The 22040-nt window shown below is 40.9% G+C and overlaps 4 protein-coding genes across 4 annotated transcripts; all 4 read left to right on the top strand.

The window, feature by feature from the left end:
- Positions 1-2081: 2081 nt before the first annotated feature.
- Positions 2082-3008, top strand: LOC108881951 (olfactory receptor 11A1-like). Its single transcript, XM_018674160.1, has one exon. It carries the CDS (start codon positions 2082-2084, stop codon positions 3006-3008), a length of 927 nt encoding a protein of 308 aa, XP_018529676.1.
- A 5174-nt stretch (positions 3009-8182) lies between these two features.
- On the top strand, positions 8183-9103 carry LOC108881952 (olfactory receptor 6N2-like). The gene has a single exon (XM_018674161.1). It carries the CDS (start codon positions 8183-8185, stop codon positions 9101-9103), a length of 921 nt encoding a protein of 306 aa, XP_018529677.1.
- A 2816-nt stretch (positions 9104-11919) lies between these two features.
- Positions 11920-12843, top strand: LOC108881953 (olfactory receptor 6N2-like). The gene has a single exon (XM_018674162.1). The coding sequence runs from the start codon at positions 11920-11922 to the stop codon at positions 12841-12843; it is 924 nt and encodes a 307-aa protein (XP_018529678.1).
- Positions 12844-17152: 4309 nt separating this feature from the next.
- On the top strand, positions 17153-18225 carry LOC108881954 (olfactory receptor 11A1-like). The gene has a single exon (XM_018674164.1). It carries the CDS (start codon positions 17299-17301, stop codon positions 18223-18225), a length of 927 nt encoding a protein of 308 aa, XP_018529680.1. The 5' UTR covers positions 17153-17298.
- Positions 18226-22040: the final 3815 nt, after the last annotated feature.

The raw sequence follows: 22040 nt of genomic DNA, 5'->3' as shown, positions 1-22040 counted from the left end.
TCATGTGATTTGTGGACTTAGGGAAGGCCTATGGCCGTGTCATCGGGGGACCCCGTAGGTGGTACTGTGAGAATGTGGAGTACTGAAGCTGCTGCTGTGCGCCATCTGGTCCTTGTACAACCAAACTGAGACTGTGTCCGCGTTCTTGACGCAAATTCAGACATGTTGTCTGTGGAGATTGTCCCTTATCTCAAAACCTGTTTGTGTTATTCATGGTCAGGATTTCAAGGTGGAGCTTTGATGAGGAGATTGTCTGTTTCAGGAAGCTCAGAATTACGATACAGCTCATTGCAGATGATGTGGTTCTATTGGCTTCATCAATGCAAGATGAAGCCAGGGGTGGTTTGCAGTTGATTGTGAAGCAGTTGGGATGAGAGTCCTTACCTCCAAGTCTGAGGTCATGGTTCCCTGCCAGAAAAAGTCTGGCCATAAAATATCTGGCAGAGAACCATGGTACAATATTTGCATTACAACAGTCCTTGATGGACTGAAGTGATGCAGATATTGCACTGAACCATTGTGGTGAAGAGGCAGCTGAGCCAGAAGACAAAGCTTGTGATTTGCCCTTTGATCTACATTCCAGCCCACCTATGGTCATGAGCTTTGAGTTGTGACTAAAAGAATGAGATCACAGATACAAGTGACTAAATGAGTTTCCTCTGTAGGGTGTCTGGGCTCAGCTTTGGAGATATGGTGAGGAGCTTGGATAGCCAGAAGGATCTCAGAATAAAGCAGCTGCTCCTTTGCATCGAGCCAGTGGAGATGGTTCAAGTATCTGATTAGAATCCTCCTGTTCTCCTTACTTTGGAGGTTTTCCGAGCAGATCCTACTCGTAGAACACCCACGGGTAGACCCAGAATTCATGGGAGGGATTATATATCCCATCTGGCCTGGGAAGTTCTTTGGATCCTCCAGGAGGAAATAGAAAACATTGCTGGGGAGAGGGATGACTAGAGTACCCTGTTTTAGCCTGCTGCGAGGTCAAGCTATTGCAGTGTGCTAGAAATTAATTATCTGTGTCCTTCACTAATATGAACATTACACATTACCATGTTTGTGAAAACCTCAGGATTGGAACTAGACCATTCCCTCAATGTCTGTGGCTTTTTAAGAGTCAGCCCGAGGAAAAAACATCTGATCAAGTTGTCTCGAGGATTCCCGCATATGAGAGTATTCAAGGCGTTTGGCACTTGGCTCTGTACTATTAGCACTGACTGTCAAGCTTATCAGTGCAGACATACCCATAGAGCATGTGCAGTCCACCATCTTAGCTGGCTGAAGAAAATGTATTTATTTTTGTTACTGATATCCTTCCTCTAGCTTTTCTTTGATTGAGGACTTTGGCAGTGGGACACATAGCAGACTTCTGCAAAATATAACACCTTATCCCTGATTAGAATGGAAACACTGAGTTGGACCACAACACAGAATTTCATCTAAGAAGAGTATAGTGTTATATAATACTGCATAAATAAAAGAGATCAAACAATGCTTTGAAGTCCTCCAGGGTTTGATGAATGTTTTGTACGTATGAGGATATATTTCAGTCCAGACTTTACAAGCCTGCAAAAGGACCACATGGCTCAGCAGCAGCCTAGGTACTCCATATTCCCACACTGCCCCCCACAGGGTCATCCAGTGGACACAGTCGTAGACAAATCTACAAAACACATGTAGACTGGATGGTCCCATGACCCACACAGCACTCCTGCAAGGGTGACAAGCTGGATGAAATCTGCCTTGTTCCTCCTGAATCAGATGTTTGATAATCTGAGGATCTGATGAATGTTTTGTTTTCAGATCAGAATCTATTTTAGTAGAGACTTTAATGAGATCCATGGAGGCTGAAGTAATCTGATAAAAACTCTCTACAGACTTTAACAATTTACTTTCTGAATGTTGGAGGCAAACGCACACTAAGAGCTGTTTGAGATCAGGTATCTGTGAATGACTAACACACTCCAGTACAGGTTGGATGTTAGTAATGAAGAATTGAGACCTGTTATTTTAGTTGTGTAATGTGCACATTTTTAGGGTGTTTTTTTTAACATTTGACTAAACTTTTACGATAGGCAACATTAATGGATGATGAACTTAATGTAACATATCTAACATTTGCTGGGCATGTGGAAGTGCATAAATACAGATACCTATATTTTCTGATCATTTTTACAGCATATATTCTAATAATCTGCTTTAATTTCACCATTGTGTGTCTCATCTGCATTCACAAAAACCTCCATGAGCCTATGTACATTTTCATTGCAGCTTTATTAATCAACTCTGTTGTTTTCAGCACTGCTATCCACCCAAAATTGTTAATTGACTTTTTATCTGAAAAACAGATCATATCATATTCAGCCTGTCTCTTTCAATTTTTTTTATGTTATGCCTTAAGTGGTGCAGAATTCTTACTCTTGGCAGCCATGGCCTATGACAGGTATGTGTCTATCTGTAAACCTCTTCAATATCCAACTATCATGACAAAAACAACTGTGAGTATTTTATTGGGTGTAGCATGGCTTCTGCCTGTTTGTCAGACTACAATCCCAATAATACTGAGTGCGGATATGAAACTGTGTAATATAACCTTAAAGGGAATTTTTTGTAACAATTCAATTTACAATCTCCACTGTGTGAGTTCAAGAGCACGATCTATAGCTGGTGTTATTGCTGTAATAAATGCTGCACTTCTCCCTCTGCTCTTCATACTTTTCACATATACTAGGATACTTATAATATCTTACAGAAGTTGTAGAGATGTCAGGAAAAAAGCTGCACAGACCTGTTTACCTCACCTGCTGGTTTTAATCAGCTTCTCCTGTTTGTGTGCATATGATGTAATTATAGTTCGACTGGGGTCTGATTTTCCAAAAACTGCACGTTTCATAATGACTTTACAGGCAGTTCTGTATCATCCTCTATTCAATCCAATTATATATGGACTAAAAATGAAAGAAATATCTAAACACCTGAAGAGGTTGTTCTGTCAAGCCAGAGTGATGTAAATTATTAAAAGTGATGTTACATTTATAACCATGTTAGTGATGCTAATGTACAGACAGTATTCTGTAATAATAACAATGATTCAGTGATGATAATGATGATAATACATGAATCTAATGAAATATGCAAGGCATTTACTGTAAGCATTTGTTTCTGTAGTGTAAAAATGTTTTGTGCTATTTCTCATGGAAACAGTTAATAGTATCTTCAGTTTAGGAAATGTAATGACAAATCAATATGCAGCTCTTATTCAAAAACATGTTTCTGCTGATGTTTGTTGCAACTTTGTCAGTTAGTCTTGAGCAGTTTAACTGTCTGCAGAGGAAGGGTTTCTCTGAATTGCCTCTTCCAAGGTTTGTCTGGGCTATACTGTACATTTCAGCTACGGAAATCACTGGGAGGAGGGAGGCTGTGTTGGATGGCGTTTCATGGAACAGACAGCCATAAAACACTGAAACAATCTTTTCTTCTGGTACTTTACTGGCTTTGATACACATCAAGTCATCAAGTCTAGTGTTAAGACCATATGCTTGCACTCTTAAGTCTAACATGACTAAAGCGGCTACATTTTTATCAGTGAAAGAATTATAATCTCAGATAGTATTACAAAGTCACTTGAGTACTGTGTGACAAAGATCAGTACAAGCAGGACAGGTAGTGACTGACTGAAACATTTTCCCATAAGGGCTTCTGGTAGCTGTTTGCAATCTTTACTGCAATCATTCAGTGCTACAAACCTGAACAAACTACATATTTTTAACTGAACTTGGATGATAGTGATACCGGCTCGCGTACAGACTTGCTGTCCTTGACACTTCCTGTACATGCCAAATTATAGCCATTACGCAACGGACTGCAACCTCCTGCCAGAAGGGAGTGTCCTGAAGAGTTTGTGACCAGAATGAGAGGGATCAGTCATGATCTTTCCTGCCTGTGTCAGGCTCCTGGAGGCATACAGGTCCTGGAGAGAAGGCAAGTTACAGCCGATCACCTTCTCAGCAGACCGGATGACACGCTGCAGTCTGCCTCTGTCCCTGGCAGTAGCAGCAGTGTACCAGATGATGATGGAGTTGAGGATGGACTCAATGATAGAGGTGTCTGTGATCCACCTGTAGATGGAGTCAGGCACACTCAGCTGGGAGAGCTTGTCCTGTACCAGTGCTAGAATCATGGTGTTAAAGGCGGAGCTGAAGTCCACAAACAGGATCCTGGCATAGGTTCCTGGGGAGTCCAGGTGCTGCAGGATGAAGTGGAGGTTCAGGTTGACTGCATCGTCTACAGACCTGTTGGCTCTGTAGGCGAACTGCAGGGGATCCAGGAGTGGGTCGGTGATGGATTCGAGGTGGGACTCTCTTCAGGATGGAGAGAGTCGTTGTAGTGATAGAGGCAGAGTCACCTGCTGAGAACTGGTGTTGTAGTTTCTCAGAGTACAGGAATTCTTCTTTCACTGCCTTGCTGAACCTGTACTTTGATTCCCTCAACCTGTCTCTGTCCCCACTCCAGAATGCATCCTCCTTCTCCTTCCAGGGTTTGTCTTTGTTATAACTCACCCTGGTGCGTGTAGGTATACAGCAATCCTCACAGAAGCTGATGTATGAGGTCACAGCCTCTGTATACTCATCCAGACTGTTAATGGCAGTCCTGAATACACCCCAATCTGTGCAGCCCAAGCACGCCTGGAGATCCTCCACAGCCCCACTGGTCCACTTCTTCGATGTCCTCACAGCAGGTTTAGAGAGTTTTAATTTCTGCCTGTGTGCAGGAATCAGGTGGACCATGATGTGGTCAGAGTGACCCAGTGCAGCGCGAGGGATGGCGTTATAAGCGGTTTACCGTAGTGTAACAGTGATCCAGAATGTTCTCCCCTCTGGTCGGGCATTTAATTAACTGTCTGTATTTGGGGAGTTCGTGGGTGAGGTTGCCTTTGTTAAAGTCACCAAGGACAATAACTAAGGAGTCCGGGTTTGTCCGGTCCACACACAGAATCAGGTTGACAAGCATGCTCTGCGCCTCCTGCATGTTGGCCTGCAGAAGGATGTAAACACTGATCAGTATGAATGAAGCAAAATCACGGGGGGAGTAGAAGGGTTTACAGTTGATGAAAAAAGACTCCAGATCAGTAGAACAGTGTTGTTGAATCACTGTCACATCGGTACAACAGCCACTGTTAGTGTAAAAACAATAAGAATAAAGTTCTGCGCCGCGATCTGCTCTGAAGAGTTGAAGGCCTGCTAGCTGAGAGACCAGAGACCTGAGCAGAGTTTGGTATCACTCCACACAGCCAAGTTTCAGTGAACGGAAGATGAAGAAAAGTCTCTGTTTTTCCCTACCAGCAGCTGGAGTTCATCTACTTTGTTGCTGAGTGACCGCACATTAGAGAGAAATATTCCAGGTAATGGTGTGCGATGTCCGCGTTGGCGGAGACGCACAAGCATACCAGAGCGTTTCCCTCTCCTCCGGCGGTTCAGTATGTCCAGTAATTCCACAGATGTAGCAATGACAGTGGGTAATAAATCCGCAGGGGTAGTGGCCCTGATGTCCATGAGCTCTTCTCTAGTGAAAGAGCAACCGGTACTTCCACATAACACTGAGTTAACAAACAAAATAACAAAACAACGCACACCAACATACCGAGGCAGCCATCCGTGGTGCCATTTTGCAGTATCTCTTCTACACTGGCTACATGAAAGCTTTAATCCCATTTTGATGCAGTGTCTAAAATTTTCCCAAATCTACTGCTTTTCTGTCATGCAGTGTTCTACACAATGCTGTATTCGATTGTAAGATCTGGAAAGTGTGTCTTTGCACAGCAGTGGGGTGGCTAAGGGGATCCAGTGTAGATACTACACACCACATTACAGCAGTGGAAAAAAGTTTTCGGACACCCTTAAAATTTTACAAATATTATCATGAAATATTTGGAAAAAAATCTTTCTTGTGTTTCAAAAGGTGTGGCTGACGCAGACACAAACAAATACAAATGATATTTTTTTGTTTATTATTTACAAGAAAAACTAACAAAACTAAATTCTTGACCGTTTCAATATGTCAGTTCTCAACATTGTTGGTCTCAAAGTCAACAAATAACAGAGAACAAAACTGTTCTCTGAACAAAAAACTGAACAAAAAATAAATAAACATCACATCATCAAATTAATATTTAGTAGTTCTGCCATTAGCACACAGTAGAGCTCTAATCCTGGCTGGCATGTTCCCCACGAGCCTTTCACACTGTTGAGGGGTAACCTTGTCCCATTCTTCTTGAATTGCTGCTATTAATTCTTCTAAATTCTTTGGTTTATGCTTTGAAACAGACCTTTTGATAATCCACCACAGATTTTCAATGGGGCTCATGTCCGACGATTGAGCTGGCCACTCTAAGACCTGGATGCAGTGCTCCTGAAACCAAGTTCTGCTGGCCCTGGATGTTTCGAGAATGGCACAATACTTGGCAGAGTTCAATGTGCCATCACAGACAGTGAGATGACCAACACCAGCAGCACTCATGCATCCCCAGACCATGATACTGCCTCCACCATGCTTGACAGTAGGTACTGTACATGCTGGAGATAAAGCTTCGCCTGGCCTTCTGCGTACCCTCACATTATCAGGAGGAGGATAAAGCTGGAAACTGGACTCATCACCACAGAATCCTCTTCCAATTCCTGGCTGTCCAGTTCTTGTGTGCTTGGGCCCAACGACACCAGGCTAACCTCTGTCTCTCACTGATCAGCGGCTTCTCGACAGCCTTGTTTAACACTGGACACCAGTTTGGTTTGACCACTGCTGCTGAAGCTCCTGTGATGTCATTTGGTGGTTTTCCCTGCACATGCGTATCAGGATGTGGTCATTTCTTGCTGAAGAAACCCTTGGACGCACAGATCTTGATTTGTCTTCCGAGCTGTTGGTTCGTCTGTATTTCTGCAGAGTGTATCCAACTGCTGAAGGACTGCATCTGCACTTCCTGACTATCTGGCAGCAGCTGTATCCTTCCTGGCTGAGAATCTGTATCTTCAGGCGTGTTTCCTGCGTTAGGTTCCTTGTTTTAGCCATTTTTGTCTCTGAAGAACTTTCTAATGTGCTGGCTTTATATAGACACGAAGCATGGCAACAAAAATTGTGTCTTTTAATAAAAAGCACAACCTTTATTAGTGCATCACTGGTACCAAAATGACCCAATACTCAAAATTTCTTATGCATTTTTATGGAACCAATCAATTTTTAAGTGTTTAATGGCTTTTTTAGGATTTGTTTAGTATGTTGGCTGTGACTGTACTAAAATAAACTGCACTTGAAGACCTAAGAGTGATTCTTAATGCAATATTTCACAAATGCATGGGGTGTCCGAAAACGTTTTTCCACCACTGTATATGCAATATAAACAGTAAAACGCTGGAAAAACTTGTTCTCACCCATGGGTCCTGGTTAGGCTGAACCTGATGAAATTACATGGAGCCACCCCGTGGTGCCCACCACCCACACACACTCACACTCACACTGCTCAGTTAGTCAGTTAGGCAGTTTTATAGCACTAGTCCCTAGCGCTATAAAGAAGGCTCCAACTGTTCGTTGAACTTTTTTCAGAGGGAGCTGTGTTCATTCCATTCAGGTCAGGGAACACTGTGCTAGCTCTTTACCCTTGCAGGAATGCTGGGGGGGTCATGGGAGTTTGACCATCCAGTCTACATTTTCTGGACTTGTATGAGGCCTATGACCATGTCCCTGGGGCATACCACAAGCATATGGGGTACAGAGGCCATTGCTGCAAGCCATCTGGTAGACTGGATGGTCAAACTCTTATGACCTCCTTAGTAATCCTGCAAGGGTAAAGCACTGTTCTGTTGTTCCACTGCCAGAATGAAATCCGCATTGCTCCTCCTGAGTACAGTAATCAAAGGATTGTTGATGTTTTTTTCATATCAGACACTATTTTAGTGGAGACTTTAATGAGATCTGTGGAGGCTGAACAATAACAGACTATAACAATTCACTTCTTGGATGTCGGAGGCACACACCACACCACACACCAAGAGCAGTTTGAGATCAGGTATCTGTTAATGAATAATAACCATCGTATTGTGCATTCTACTTGAGTAACATGCTTGTGAGTTTTTTTTGTTTTGTTTTTTTTTTTTTTTGAACAATTGACTCTAAACATTTACTTTAGGCAACATTAATGGATGATAACTTTAATGTAACATATATAACATTTTCTGGGCATGTGGAAGTGCATAAATACAGATATCTTTATTTTTTAATCATGTTTTCAGTATACATTCTAATAATCTGCTTTAATTTCACCATTGTGTGTCTCATCTGCATTCACAGAAACCTTCATGAGCCTATGTACATTTTCATTGCAGCTTTATTAATCAACTCTGTTGTTTTCAGTACTAATATCCACCCAAAGTTGTTAATTGACTTTTTATCTGAAAAACAGATCATATCATATTCAGCCTGTCTCTTTCAGTTTTATCTGTGTTATACATTAAGTGGTTCAGAATTCTTACTCCTGGCAGTCATGGCCTATGACAGGTATGTATCTATCTGTAAACCTCTGCAATATCCAACTATCATGAGAAAAACAACTGTCAGTATTTTATTGGGTGTAGCTTGGCTTCTGCCTGCTTGTCAGACTGCAGTTGCAGTAATACTGAGTGCAGACATGAAACTTTGTATTTTAACCTTAAAGGGAATTTTTTGTAACAATTCAATTTACAATCTCCACTGTGTGAGTTCAAGAACACTATCTATATTTGGTGTTATTGCTGTAATAAATGCTGCACTTTTCCCTCTGCTCTTCATACTTTTCACATATACTAGGATACTTATAATATCCTATCGAAGATTAAATGTCAGGAAAAAAGCTGCACAGACCTGTTTACCTCACCTGTTGGTTTTAATCAGCTTCTCCTGTTTGTGTGCATATGACATAATTATAGTTCGACTGGGGTCTGATTTTCCAAAAACTGCACGTTTCATAATGACTTTACAGGCAGTTCTGTATCATCCTCTATTCAATCCAATTATATATGGACTAAAAATGAAAGAAATATCTAAACACCTGAAGAGGTTGATCTGTGATGTGACGTATTAGAATGAAATTACAGTTATAGTGGTGTTAGCGATGCTAATATACAGACATTCTTATTATTATTATTGATGATGATAATGATACAATTGTAAAAATAGTAATGACACAAGAATGTAATTTGGAAGGTATTTACTGTAAGCATGTGTTTCCATGGTGTAAAAAATCTTGTCACTACTTGTTAAGGAAACAGTTAATAGTATCTTCAGTTTAGGAAATGTAATAACAAATCATTATGCAGCCCTTATTCAAAAATATGTTCCTGTCAACGTCTGTTACAGGTATGTCGGTCAGTCGTAGGCAGTTTCACTGTCTGTGGAGTTCTGAATTGCCTTTCCCAAGATTTGTCTTGGCTATTCTGTGATGTACATTTCAACAACAAGAGTTGTGGATCCTGCATGTTTGTGACCTCTGGGATGCACCACACAGAGAACTCAGAACACTCAATACTCAGAACATTTAGAGATTCAGACCCAGGTATAACACAGCAAACTAAAATTTGAACCTCACAGCACAAACCTTAATAAAATCAGAGTCATTGCAATTACATGGCAGGCTTTTACGCTTTTGACCACAAGCCGTTACAACCACCCCATACAATACCCCAGACTGACTGCCATGTTAACCAAAGCAACCTTCTGCACTGGTTACATGAAAGCTTTAATCCCATTTTGACCCAGTGTCTGTGTTTTTCCCAAAGTCTATTGCTTTTCTGTCATGCAGTGTTATACACAATGCTGTATTCGACTAAGATCTGGGAAGTGTGTCTGAGTGCACAGCAGTGGTGTGGCTAAGGGGATACAGTGTAGATACTACACACTGTATACAATATAAACAGTAGAACACTGGAAAAACCTGTTCTGACACTGGGTTCTCTGTTTGAATAATCTCACTGCTATAATGGTTTTCATGAATGCATCCCCAATGTCCCCTCTGAGAATTGCCACCTTTAACTTTGGTGGAAGAGGTTTGTGTGTGATCCTAAGAGCTGTGTTATCAGGGGAACTAGTGCCTGGTGGGGTCTCCCAGGGTAAACTGGTCTCAGGAAGGAGCCAGATTAAAAGCAATTCCTAAACCCCCATGAAATGGCAATACTGGAGCTTTAGAGCCTGGCTGGGATTAGGGAAACTGAGTCCCCTTTTTGGAGCCCACCTTGGGAAGGGAGCTTGCCAGCGAGTGTCTGGTGGCCAGGCCTTGACACATGGGGCCCAGTCATGCTCAGTCCAAAAATACAACATGGAGACACCACTACGCTCACTGATGGTGCACTGGCTGAGGAGCTAAACTGCTTCTTTGCCAGGTTTGAGGCGAGCAGGCCGACTACCACACCCCTTGTGCCTCCAACTGACACTGACACCCCGCCACTCGAACAGAAGGAACAGGAGGTGAGGTGTGTGTCAAGCTCGGTAAATCCAAGGAAGGCTGCACCAAAAGTGCCCAGGTAAGTGCTGACCAGCTTGCTGGGTCTTCACAGAGATATTTAACATCTCCCTGGCACAAGCTACCATACCCCCCTGCTTGAAGTCAGCAACCATCATCCCGGTCCCCAGAAAGGCAGCCTCGGTGGATCTGAATAACTACAGACCGGTCACATTCACTCCTGTAATAATGAAGTGTTTTGAAAAACTGGTTCTCCACCACATCAAAACAAGTCTCCCACTCCCCCTTGAACCACATCAATTTGCCTATAGAGCCAACAGGTCAACTGAGGATGCTATAGCCATCACTGTCCACACCGTGCTAAGTCACCTGGAACACCAAAAAAGCTATGTGAGGATGCTATTCATCAACTTTAGCTTGGCATTCGATACCATCATACTGGACATCCTGGTTGGTAAACTGCTAGTCTCTCCTTCTCCATCTGTTCCTGAATTAAAGACTTTCTCAGAGAGCACCCACAGAGAGTGACAACTGACCCACACACCTCCTCCTTCATCACCCTCAGCACTGGGTCCCCTCAGGGCTGTGTGCTGGGCCCTCTCATTTACTCTCTGTACACTTATGGCACTGCTCACCATCCCACTTGTCCAACACCACCATAAAATTTGTGAACGACACTACCATCATCAGGAGTACATGTTTCTGAGGACCTCTCCTGGTCACCCAACACCACAGTGACAATCAAAAAAGTGCAGCAGAGACTTCACTTCCTCAGAGTTCTGTTCACGACTGTGTCCCATGGGGGACCCTGTGGGAGGCACCACAAGAATATGGAGTACTGAGGCCATTGCTGCGAGCTATCTGGTCCTTGTATGAGCAAAGTGAGAGCTGGGTCAACTTTCTGGAAACAAAGTCAAACACATTTTCAGTGGGTGTTTGATTGCCCCTGGTCTCTGATCCTGTTTGTGATATTCATGGACAGGATCAGAAGGAAATAATGCACTCAGACACAAAAATTAAAAAAAAAATACTGAATTTCATCCAGAGTGTTGTGGTGTACGATAGGGCATAAGACCAAGTAAAAGAGGTCAATGCTGGGAGATCAAGCCTCCAGGGTTTGATAAAGTTCCCTCCATGTTAGAATCTATTTTAGTGGAGACTTTAATGAGCTCCATGGAGGCTAAAGCAATCTGAAATAAACTTTCCACATGCTCCAACAGTTCACCTTCTGCATTTCTGAGATCAACATACGCCAAGTGCATTTTGAGGTAAGGTATCAGTGAATTAATAATACACTCCAGTCAAGGTTGGATGTCAGTTATAGCGTGAGGTGGAGCTATTTTTTTATTGTTTTTCCAGAAATTTGAATCAGTGTACACTGCTTATGTGAACTGCCTCTCTCCATGACTATTATTACTGACTATTACTATTAGACAACATTAATGGATCATGACCTTAATGTAACATATCTAACTTTTGGTGGGCATTTGGAAGTGAATAAATACAGATATCTTTATTTTTTGATCACTTTTACATCATATATTCTAATAATCTGCTTTAATTTCACCATTGTGTGTCTCATCTGCATTCACAAAAACCTCCATGAACCTATGTACATTTTCATTGCAGCGTTGTTACTGAACTCTGTTGTTTTCAGCTCTGCTATGTATCCAAAGTTGTTAATTGACTTTTTATCTGAAAAACAGATCATATCATATTCAGCCTGTCTCTTTCAGTTTTTTTTATTTTACTCCTTAAGTGGTGCAGAATTCTTACTCTTGGCAGCCATGGCCTATGACAGGTATGTGTCTATCTGTAAACCTCTGCAATATCCAACTATCATGAGAAAAACAACTGTGAGTATTTTATTGGGTGTAGCTTGGCTTCTGCCTGCTTGTCAGATTGCAGTTCCAGTAATACTGAGTGCAGATATGAAAATTTGTAATTTTATTGTAAGAGGAATTTTTTGCAACAATTCAATTTACAATCTCCACTGTGTGAGTTCAAGAGCACGATCTGTATTTGGTGTTGTAGCTCTGATAATTACTGCACTTTGCCCTTTTCTCTTCATACTATTTACATACACCAGTATACTTATAATATCCTATCAAAGATTAAATATCAGGAAAAAAGCTGCACAGACCTGTTTACCTCACCTGTTGGTTTTAATCAGCTTCTCCTGTTTGTGTGCATATGATGTAATTATAGTTCGACTGGGGTCTGATTTTCCAAAAACTGCACGTTTCATAATGACTTTACAGGCAGTTCTGTATCATCCTTTATTCAATCCAATTATATATGGACTAAAAATGAAAGAAATATCTAAACATCTGAAGAGGTTGTTCTGTCAAGTCAGAGTGATATGATGTATTAAGAGTGATGTTACAGTTATAGCGGTGTTAGTGATGCTCTCACTTTGTGTACACTCACTTCTGTGTACATGTTCACTCACTTTTTTGTAATAATAATAATGATACAGTGGTGATAATAATAATATGCGAGTCTAATGATCTCTGGAAGGTATTTATTTTAAGGATTTGTTTCGATGGTGTAAAAAATTTTGTCACCGTTTGTCATGGAAATAATTAACGATATCCTCAGTTCAGGAAATGTAATGAAAAATCAATATGCAGCCCTTATTCAAAAACACGTTTCTGTTTGTTGCAGCTTTGTAAGTCAGTCATGGGCCTTTTCACAGTCTGCAGAGGGAGAGTTTCTCTGAATTGGACAAGGTTTGTCTTGCCTATACCTTTTGTGGACTCTGAGGTGTGCAACACACAAAATTCAGAACACTCAAAATACTCAGAAAATGTAGAGGTCCAGACCCAGGTATACCATAGCAAACTAACGTTTGAACATCATGGCACAAATCTGAATCAAACCGGAGTCATTGCAATATATGACGTGTTCTAGACCACTGGCCTCTACAACCACCAGGATGCTCAAGACAGACTGTCATGTTATCCAAAGAAACTTTGTACACTGGGTGCATGACCCACCATGCATAACATTAACCCCATTTTGACCCAGTGTCTGAATTTTTCCCCAAGCCTACTGCTTTTCTGTCATGCAGTATTAAAGATCTCTCAAGTGCTCCTGTGAGGATTTTTCGTGAATGCATTAGCAATGTATCCTCTGAAAATCATCACCTTGTAGAGGTGGAGAGGTTTGTGTGTCCCAGTGATCCTGGCATCTGCTATCTTTCCTCTAGTTTTTCTTTGATAGAGGCCTTTGGCAGTAGGGCACACATCACACACATCTTTATCCTTGATTAGTGTGACAACTATTTTTTACACTAAGACCACAACACTGAATTTCATCCAAGAAGAGTGTTGTGCTGGACAATAGGGCAAGAGCTCAAACAATGCTGTGACTTTGGGCCTCCAGGGTTTGATGAATGCTTTTGACACATCAGAATCTATTTTATCTATGGCTCAAAAATTAACATCTAAAATAAGTGAGAGACACCAATGAAACCAACATGTGACTTTAAAAGACAGGCATTAAAATACTAAAAGGGCTACTGGTCATCTATAATATTACACTTCACATATGGCTCAAACATTGCTCTTAAAATTGTAGTGTTATTGTATATTGCATTAATGGCCAAGGGAAAGAAACTGTTTGTGAGTCTGGTGTTTCGGGAGTGTGTTACGGAGCTTTCGATGGCACAGCGATGGAAGGATGTCAGCAGCTCCTGTTTGAGATTGAGCTTCCTGAGTATTTGCAGGAAGTGTAGTCACTGCTGGGCCTTCTTGATGACTGTAGTGGTGTTGATGGACCAGGAGAGCTCCTCTGAGATGTGGACTCCCAGGAATTTAAATGATGGCACTCTCTCTACACAATCCCCATTGATGTAGAGAGGGCATGACCCACCCTTTTCCTTCTGAAGTCTATTATCACCTCGGTTTTTGTAGTATTCAGCTGCTGTCAGCTGCTGCGCCTCATCTCTGTAGGCTGCCTCATCTCCTCCAGAAATGAGCCCAACCATGGTGGTTTTATGATGTGGTTAGAAGGGCGGGAGGGGGTGAAGCCATGAGTATACAGTGCGTATAAGAGTGGACAGAGGAGGACAAGTTGGGGCCACATTGTGGTCTGTTTGAGAGAACCTCCACTCTCCCCCTCTCCACCTGAGTTCAGGAGTTTATGGATCAGCAGTAGCCTTGCATAGTGTCCAGGGTGTTCTAGGTGGCTCAGCGTGGTGTGTGATGGTGATGGCATCCTCTGTGGAGCGGTTTGCCCTGTAGGCAAACTGAAACGGATCAAACGAAGGAGGGAGGCAGGCCTTGATGTGTTGTTGAACTAACCTCTTAAAACATTTCATCACCACCGAGGTGAGTGCTATAGGCCTGAAATTGGTAATACTGGTGCTGGCAGATGTTTTGGGGGCCAGGATGATAATTGCTGATTTCAGACAAGCTGGGATGGTTGGCTTTGACCAGAGAGAGGTTAAAAATCTTAGTCCAGATCCCTGAGAGCTGGTCGGCACAGGCTCTGAGTAGTGTCAGTTTCTCCATCAGGACCAGCTGCCTTCTCGAGGTTCACTGATCTGAGTGTGCTCCTCACCTGATGTTATTGGAGGGTCAGTGAGGTGCTGGTGTAGGCTCGTATGCTGGCTATTTAATCTGCCTTGTGTATGAGTAAATATTTATTTTAGATAACATGACGTTATTGTAACATATACACTACTTGGTGGGCATGTGGAAGTGCACAAATACAGATATCTTTTTCTTTTTTATCATTTTTACAGCAATAATTTTCAATTTCAATTTTTAATTTTCAATAATTTCACCATTGTGTGTCTCATCTAAATCCCCATGAGCCTATGTACATTTTCATTGCAGTGTTGCTACTAAACTGTATTTTTCAGTACTAATATCTATCCAAAGTTGTTAATTGACTTTTATCTGAAAAACAGATCATATGGAGCCTGTCTCCTTCAGTTTTATCTGTGTTATACCTTCAGTGGTTCAGAATTCTTACTCTTGGCAGCCATGGCCTGTGACAGGTACCACTATTTTTCCTCTAGCTTTTCTTTGACAGAGACCTTTGGCAGTGAGACACAAGAAGAGTGTTGTGTTGTATAATAGGGCATAAGCACATGTAAAAAAGGTAAGTGACTTCAGACAGTGCTCTTATTTTTGTTTGTGTTCTAGTTGTGTAATCTGCTTGTATCAAGCATCTGATTTTGAACATTATTTTAGACCTGATGGTTTCAGTCAGCTTCTTCTGTTCATGTGTATATGACATTATTATAGTTCAACTAAAGTCAGATTTTCCAAAAACTGCATGTTTAATAATGACTTTCCAAAACGTTCTGTATCATCCTCTCATCAATCCAATTATATATAGACTAAAAAATAAAGAAATATCTAAAGAACTCAAGAGGTTGTTATGTGAAAGCAAAATAATGTGATGTATCAAAAATAATGTTTCAGTTATAGTGTTGTTTGTAATGCTAATGTACAGTCACTTTTCTGTAATGACACAATGATAATAATAATTTGTCCTGGCCAGAAATGATTGTAACAATCGCTTACTCTGGTACTTTTCCTACTTTGATACACATCGAGTCTGCAGTGGAAAGGACATATGCTCACACTACAAAGTCTAACATGACAAAAGATTTCACCTTTTTAAGTATATTAGTGAAAGCATTATGACCTCAAACAGCTTTATAAGTCACTCGAGTAGTGTTTGACAAAGATGAGTTTAAGCAGGACAGGTGGTGACTGACTGACATGTTTTCTCCTAAGGACTCACAGTAGCCATTTGTGGTCACTGCAAAGATCATACAACAGTCCTGAGCAAACCCATAAACTTGAAAGAACTTGGCTGATAATGATACCAGATCTCAATAGACTCACTGGAGTCCTGGCTCCCGGCGGGAGCTCGGAGTAGAGCCCCTGCTCCTTCACCTCAAAAGGAGCCAGCTGAGATTGTTCAGGAATCTGATTAGAAAAAGGAGGTTTTCTGGGTAGGTCCAACTCGGGACCACAGACCAAGAACTCACTGGTGGGATTACCTGGCCTGGGAACGCCTCAGGAATGGCTGGGAAACATTGCTGAGGAGAGGGATGTCTGGAATACCCTGCTTAGCCTGCCACCACCTCCACCCGACCACAGATAAGTGGAAGAAAATGGATGGATGAATGCATCCCTACATATGAACTTGGCTTGGCTCTGTGCCTTAATAGCACTGACAGTTGATCTCAGCAATGCAGACATACCCATAGGGTATTCGCTCAGTCCACCATCTCAGCTTACTGAGGAAAGTAGTTTTTTTCTGTCAATACGATCTTTCCCCAAGCTTTTCTTGGATAGATGGCTTTGGCAGTGGGAAAACACATATTTATCCCTAATTAGAGAAGCAACACTGTATAAACTGCAATACTGTACAAACAACACTGAATTTCATCCAAGAGAGTGGTCTTGTACAATTGTAAAGTAAAAGAAGTCAAATGCTGTGACTGCAAGCCTCCAGGGTTTGATGAAGTTCTTTCCATATCAGAATCTATTTTAGTAGATACGTTAATGAGATCCATGGAGGCTGAGACAATCAATAAAAACTTTCCATGGACTCAAACTGTTCACTTTATAAACATTTTGAGATGATGCCAAGTGCTTTTTGAGGTCAGGCATCAGTGAATGAATCACATACTACCACACAGGTTGGATATAGGTCATATTGTGAAACTGAAACTATTACTAAAAGATTTTTAAAAAAATTTAAATTTATTATTCACAAATGTGTATTATTGTATGCTACTTATATAATCTGCCTGTCTTATGACTGAACATTTATATTATTAGACAAAATTAATGGATGATGACCTTAATGTAACATATGTAACACTTGGTGGGCATGTGGAAGTGCACAAATACAGGTATCTTTATTTTTTTATCATTTTTACAGCATATATTCTAATAATCTGCTTTAATTTCACCATTGTGTGTCTCATCTGTTTTCACAAAAACCTTCATGAACCTATGTACATTTTCATTGCAGCGTTGTTACTGAACTCTGTTGTTTTCAGTACTAATATCCACCCAAAGTTGTTAATTGACTTTTTATCTGAAAAACAGATCATATCATATTCAGCCTGTCTCTTTCAGTTTTATCTGTGTTATACATTAAGTGGTTCAGAATTCTTACTCTTGGCAGCCATGGCCTATGACAGGTATGTGTCTATCTGTAAACCTCTGCAATATCCAACTATCATGAGAAAAACGACTGTAAGTATTTTTCTGGTTTTGGCTTGGCTTCTGCCTGCTTGTCAGAATGTAGTTCCAGTAATACTGAGTGCAGATATGAAACTTTGTAATCTAGTAGTAGAAGGATTTTTTTGCAACAATTCAATGTACAGTCTCCACTGTGTGAGTTCAAGAGCACAATCTGTATTTGGTGTTATTGCTTTGATAATTGCAGCACTTTTCCCTTTTCTATTCATACTATTTACATATACTAGGATACTTATAATATCTTACAGAAGTTGTAGAGATGTCAGGAAAAAAGCTGCACAGACCTGTTTACCTCACCTGCTGGTTTTAATCAGCTTCTCCTGTTTGTGTGCATATGACATAATTATAGTTCGACTGGGGTCTGATTTTCCAACAGCTGCACGTTTCATAATGACTTTACAAACAGCTCTGTATCATCCTCTATTCAATCCAATTATATATGGACTAAAAATGAAAGAAATATCTAAACACCTGAAGAGGTTGATCTGTCAAACCAAAGTAATGTGATGTATTAAAAGTGATGTTGTGCAGTGCAGTCATTTCTTCTGTAAAAACAAGAACAACAACTATTACTACTACTACTAATGTTAATAATAATAATACTATAAGAATGTAGTGGTGATGGCAATGGATGTTAATGGTATTTGCAGTTCAGTATGCAGCCCTTATTCAAAAACACATTTCTTCTACTGTCTGTTGCAGCTTTGTTATGGGCAATCTAACTCTCTGCAGAGGGAGAATGTCTCTGAATTGCCTCTCCCAAGGTTTCTCCCATTTTTCTTATGTCATTAGGTTTTTGTGGTTATGTCCTTGATAGAGAGGTCAAGCTGGTTTCAACATTTTTGGTCATATGGGCACATGAAGACAATTTGAGGCCATTTATGCAATACTTGGCTTTGCTCTCTGCATATTTCACCTGAAGGGATAGTGGAGAGGGGCTAGGTTGGGCTGACACCAGTGACAGCACTTTGCTGACCACCAGATCAGGTTGTGCTGTCAAACCCAAAGACCTGAGACACTTTTTCAGCCAAAAGCCAATCCACTGGAAAAGACCCTTGTTCTAATGTTGGATTCCCTTCTTAGGGAGTCTCCCTCAGGTAGTTTTCATGTATGCTTTCCAAGGGTTTTATAAAGCTTATATTATAAGGCTTAGTTTCAGCACCCATTTGGGGACCACCCAAGCCAGATTAATCTAATTACTGCAAAGGGTATCAAAACTTCCTAAAGAGATCTAACAGTTGTTTGTCCCCAGTGGACTTCTTTAGCAAAATGTATCTTTGTGCTTTTGGGGTATTGTTCATCTATTACCTGCTGTACTTTAACCATTTTTTTGGAGACAGATATGGTAATAATAATAGTATAAAATTATGTCAAACTGTAATAATATAAATAAATGGGAGACATGCTGTAAAGCAGAGTTTTGTAACACAGGCAGTGTGGCAAGATTTCAGACAACTAAAATTATCTCAAAACCTGTGCCTAAAATTGACAAACTTAGTTTAATCCAGTTTTGCTTTATACACAAAATATGTGTTAGAGCAAAAGTCCTGTAGTTTGCAGTCAAGATAAATGGGAGATATGGGGTGAGTATGTGTGAAAGCTAAGTACATATGATTCAGTAGCTCGGAAAACTACCTTTATCAGCAATTACTTGAAGTAATCTTTTTCCTGTAGAACTTTATTAGTCTATAACATTGTTGTGGAGGAAATTTGGGCCACTCTTCTTTACAACATTGCTTCAGTTCATTTATACACAGCTCTCTTAAGGTCCCACCACAGCATTTCAATTGGGTTGAGGTCAGGACTTTGACTGGGCCATTGCAACACCTTGATTTTTTTCTTTTTCAGCCATTTTGTTGTAGATTTGCTGGTGTGCTTTGGATTACTGTCCTGTTGCATGCAATTTGCCCAGGCTTTAGCTGTCAGACAGATGGCCTCACATTTGAACAGAGGTGGGGAAAAATAGATGCTTACATGCACCGCAATGCGAACGAAGATGATTCTGAATCGACTGACAAATGTCAAAAATCTATTTTCTAAGTATGCCACACACAGCTCTTTAGCCGCAGTGCAGAGGGGCTTCCTCTGCCTTTGCAAAAAATAACATGGAAATAAATAGCAGTTATTTTTTAAACATTTAATTAATACAGATTTATTTTTGGGCAGTTGAGAAAGAGAACAGCACTTATCTTGGGAGTACAGAGCGAGGCAGGGTAGAATGACGTGTTTCTATTGTCCGCTCTGATACTCTCAGCTGTGGTGTCAGGTGACTTCTGTCTGCTGAGACCTGAGGCCTGTACTACGAAGCAGGATTTGCAGTTAGCGAGGTAACTTCTAGTTTTTCAGTCTTACAGTGGTTCACTTCTTAATCGCCTTGGTAATGTATGCTCAACAGCTAACCTGCTCTGGGGCAGGTTGACTTCAGAGGATCAGATCAAAACCTGTCAACAGCCCAACCACTGACCAATCAGATCACTGGAAAACTACGGTCATCATTTCTGCAGGAACCCAACAGGGACAGAGTTTACAATAAACTGACCAATAATAAAGATCAATAGATATTTTTATAGCTCAGTGGAACAGTTTTGCTGTTCCAGTCTTTCAATAATGTCCACAACAAACAGAGAGAGTATCTCACACTAAATGATCACATATTGACTGTTATATCTTCATGTTGATAGAACAAAGATGCTTTTATCCACACACTGTTGAATATCTCCCACTATTATAAATGAACATTTCAGTCAGATGGAGCTCAGACATGAACTCTCTCCTCTCCTCTCTGCTTTGGCAGCAGAAACAGTCTGACATTACTGTCACTATTTATCTGCATCACATACTCACAGTAACTTGGATAAATCACCATCAAACTAAAGAGCAAAAATGCTCACTCAGTAAGTAAAAGTCATTTATGGACTTATTTACAATAAATCATCAGCTTGACTTTGATAATTGGAAATCATTTCTAATGTTACTATTCCAGTCATGTGATTATAATGTTCACATTTCACCTTGTTAGGGGTCATTTTTGGATATCACTAGAACCAAAATGACATGCAGCTATCAGCGTTACTTCTCATATCATATTAGGTACTTTACTCATGGTTCTGACAACGCTGCTTTTAACTAACAACTCTGCGTCTTTCACATGAATGTGCTCAGGAAATCCTAGGTTGACTTAATGACTTGATAACCAGCATCATAAGACCACTTAGCCAGACTATGATTGTTAGGTCTAGTGAAGCCAGGTAACAAAAAGATATCCTGGGTATGTTGAACCTGCTTCTTAGTACAGGCCTCTGCATGCCTGTCACGGGAACGGCAGTCAAACATTTGTTTCCTCTGTAGGCTGTCTAAACCCAGACAGGGTGAGGAGTTCTGGCTCCCGGCGGGAGCTCGGAGTAGAGCCCCTGCTCCTTCACCTCAAAAGGAGCCAGCTGAGATTGTTCAGGAATCTGATTAGAATGCTCCCTGTAAAAGTAAGGTACTTTGGAGGTTTTCTGGGTAGGTCCAACTCAGGACCACAGACCAAGAACTCACTGGTGGGATTACCTGGCCTGGGAACGCCTCAGGAATGGCTGGGAAACATTGCTGAGGAGAGGGATGTCTGGAATACCCTGCTTAGCCTGCCACCACCTCCACCCGACCACAGATAAGTGGAAGAAAATGGATGGATGAATGCATCCCTACATATGAACTTGGCTTGGCTCTGTGCCTTAATAGCACTGACAGTTGATCTCAGCAATGCAGACATACCCATAGGGTATTCGCTCAGTCCACCATCTCAGCTTACTGAGGAAAGTAGTTTTTTTCTGTCAATACGATCTTTCCCCAAGCTTTTCTTGGATAGATGGCTTTGGCAGTGGGAAAACACATATTTATCCTTAATTAGAGAAGCAACACTGTATAAACTGCAATACTGTACAAACAACACTGAATTTCATCCAAGAGAGTGGTCTTGTACAATTGTAAAGTAAAAGAAGTCAAATGCTGTGACTGCAAGCCTCCAGGGTTTGATGAAGTTCTTTCCATATCAGAATCTATTTTAGTAGATACGTTAATGAGATCCATGGAGGCTGAGACAATCGATAAAAACTTTCCATGGACTCAAACTGTTCACTTTATAAACATTTTGAGATGATGCCAAGTGCTTTTTGAGGTCAGGCATCAGTGAATGAATCACATACTACCACACAGGTTGGATATAGGTCATATTGTGAAACTATTTCTAAAAGATTTTTAAAAAAATTTAAATTTATTATTCACAAATGTGTATTATTGTATGCTACTTATATAATCTGCCTGTCTTATGACTGAACATT

This window comes from Lates calcarifer, linkage group LG1 (assembly GCF_001640805.2).
Source record: "Lates calcarifer isolate ASB-BC8 linkage group LG1, TLL_Latcal_v3, whole genome shotgun sequence".
Taxonomy (NCBI): Eukaryota; Metazoa; Chordata; class Actinopteri; family Centropomidae; genus Lates; species Lates calcarifer.
The sequence above is the reverse complement of the archived record's forward strand: the minus strand, read 5'-3'. Positions and strand labels throughout refer to the sequence as shown.

Excerpts from the sequence above, each read along its gene's own strand:
- LOC108881951 (XM_018674160.1), top strand. The coding sequence starts at position 2,082 with ATGGATGATGAACTTAATGTAACATATCTAACATTTGCTGGGCATGTG.
- LOC108881952 (XM_018674161.1), top strand. The coding sequence starts at position 8,183 with ATGGATGATAACTTTAATGTAACATATATAACATTTTCTGGGCATGTG.
- LOC108881953 (XM_018674162.1), top strand. The coding sequence starts at position 11,920 with ATGGATCATGACCTTAATGTAACATATCTAACTTTTGGTGGGCATTTG.
- LOC108881954 (XM_018674164.1), top strand. The coding sequence starts at position 17,299 with ATGGATGATGACCTTAATGTAACATATGTAACACTTGGTGGGCATGTG.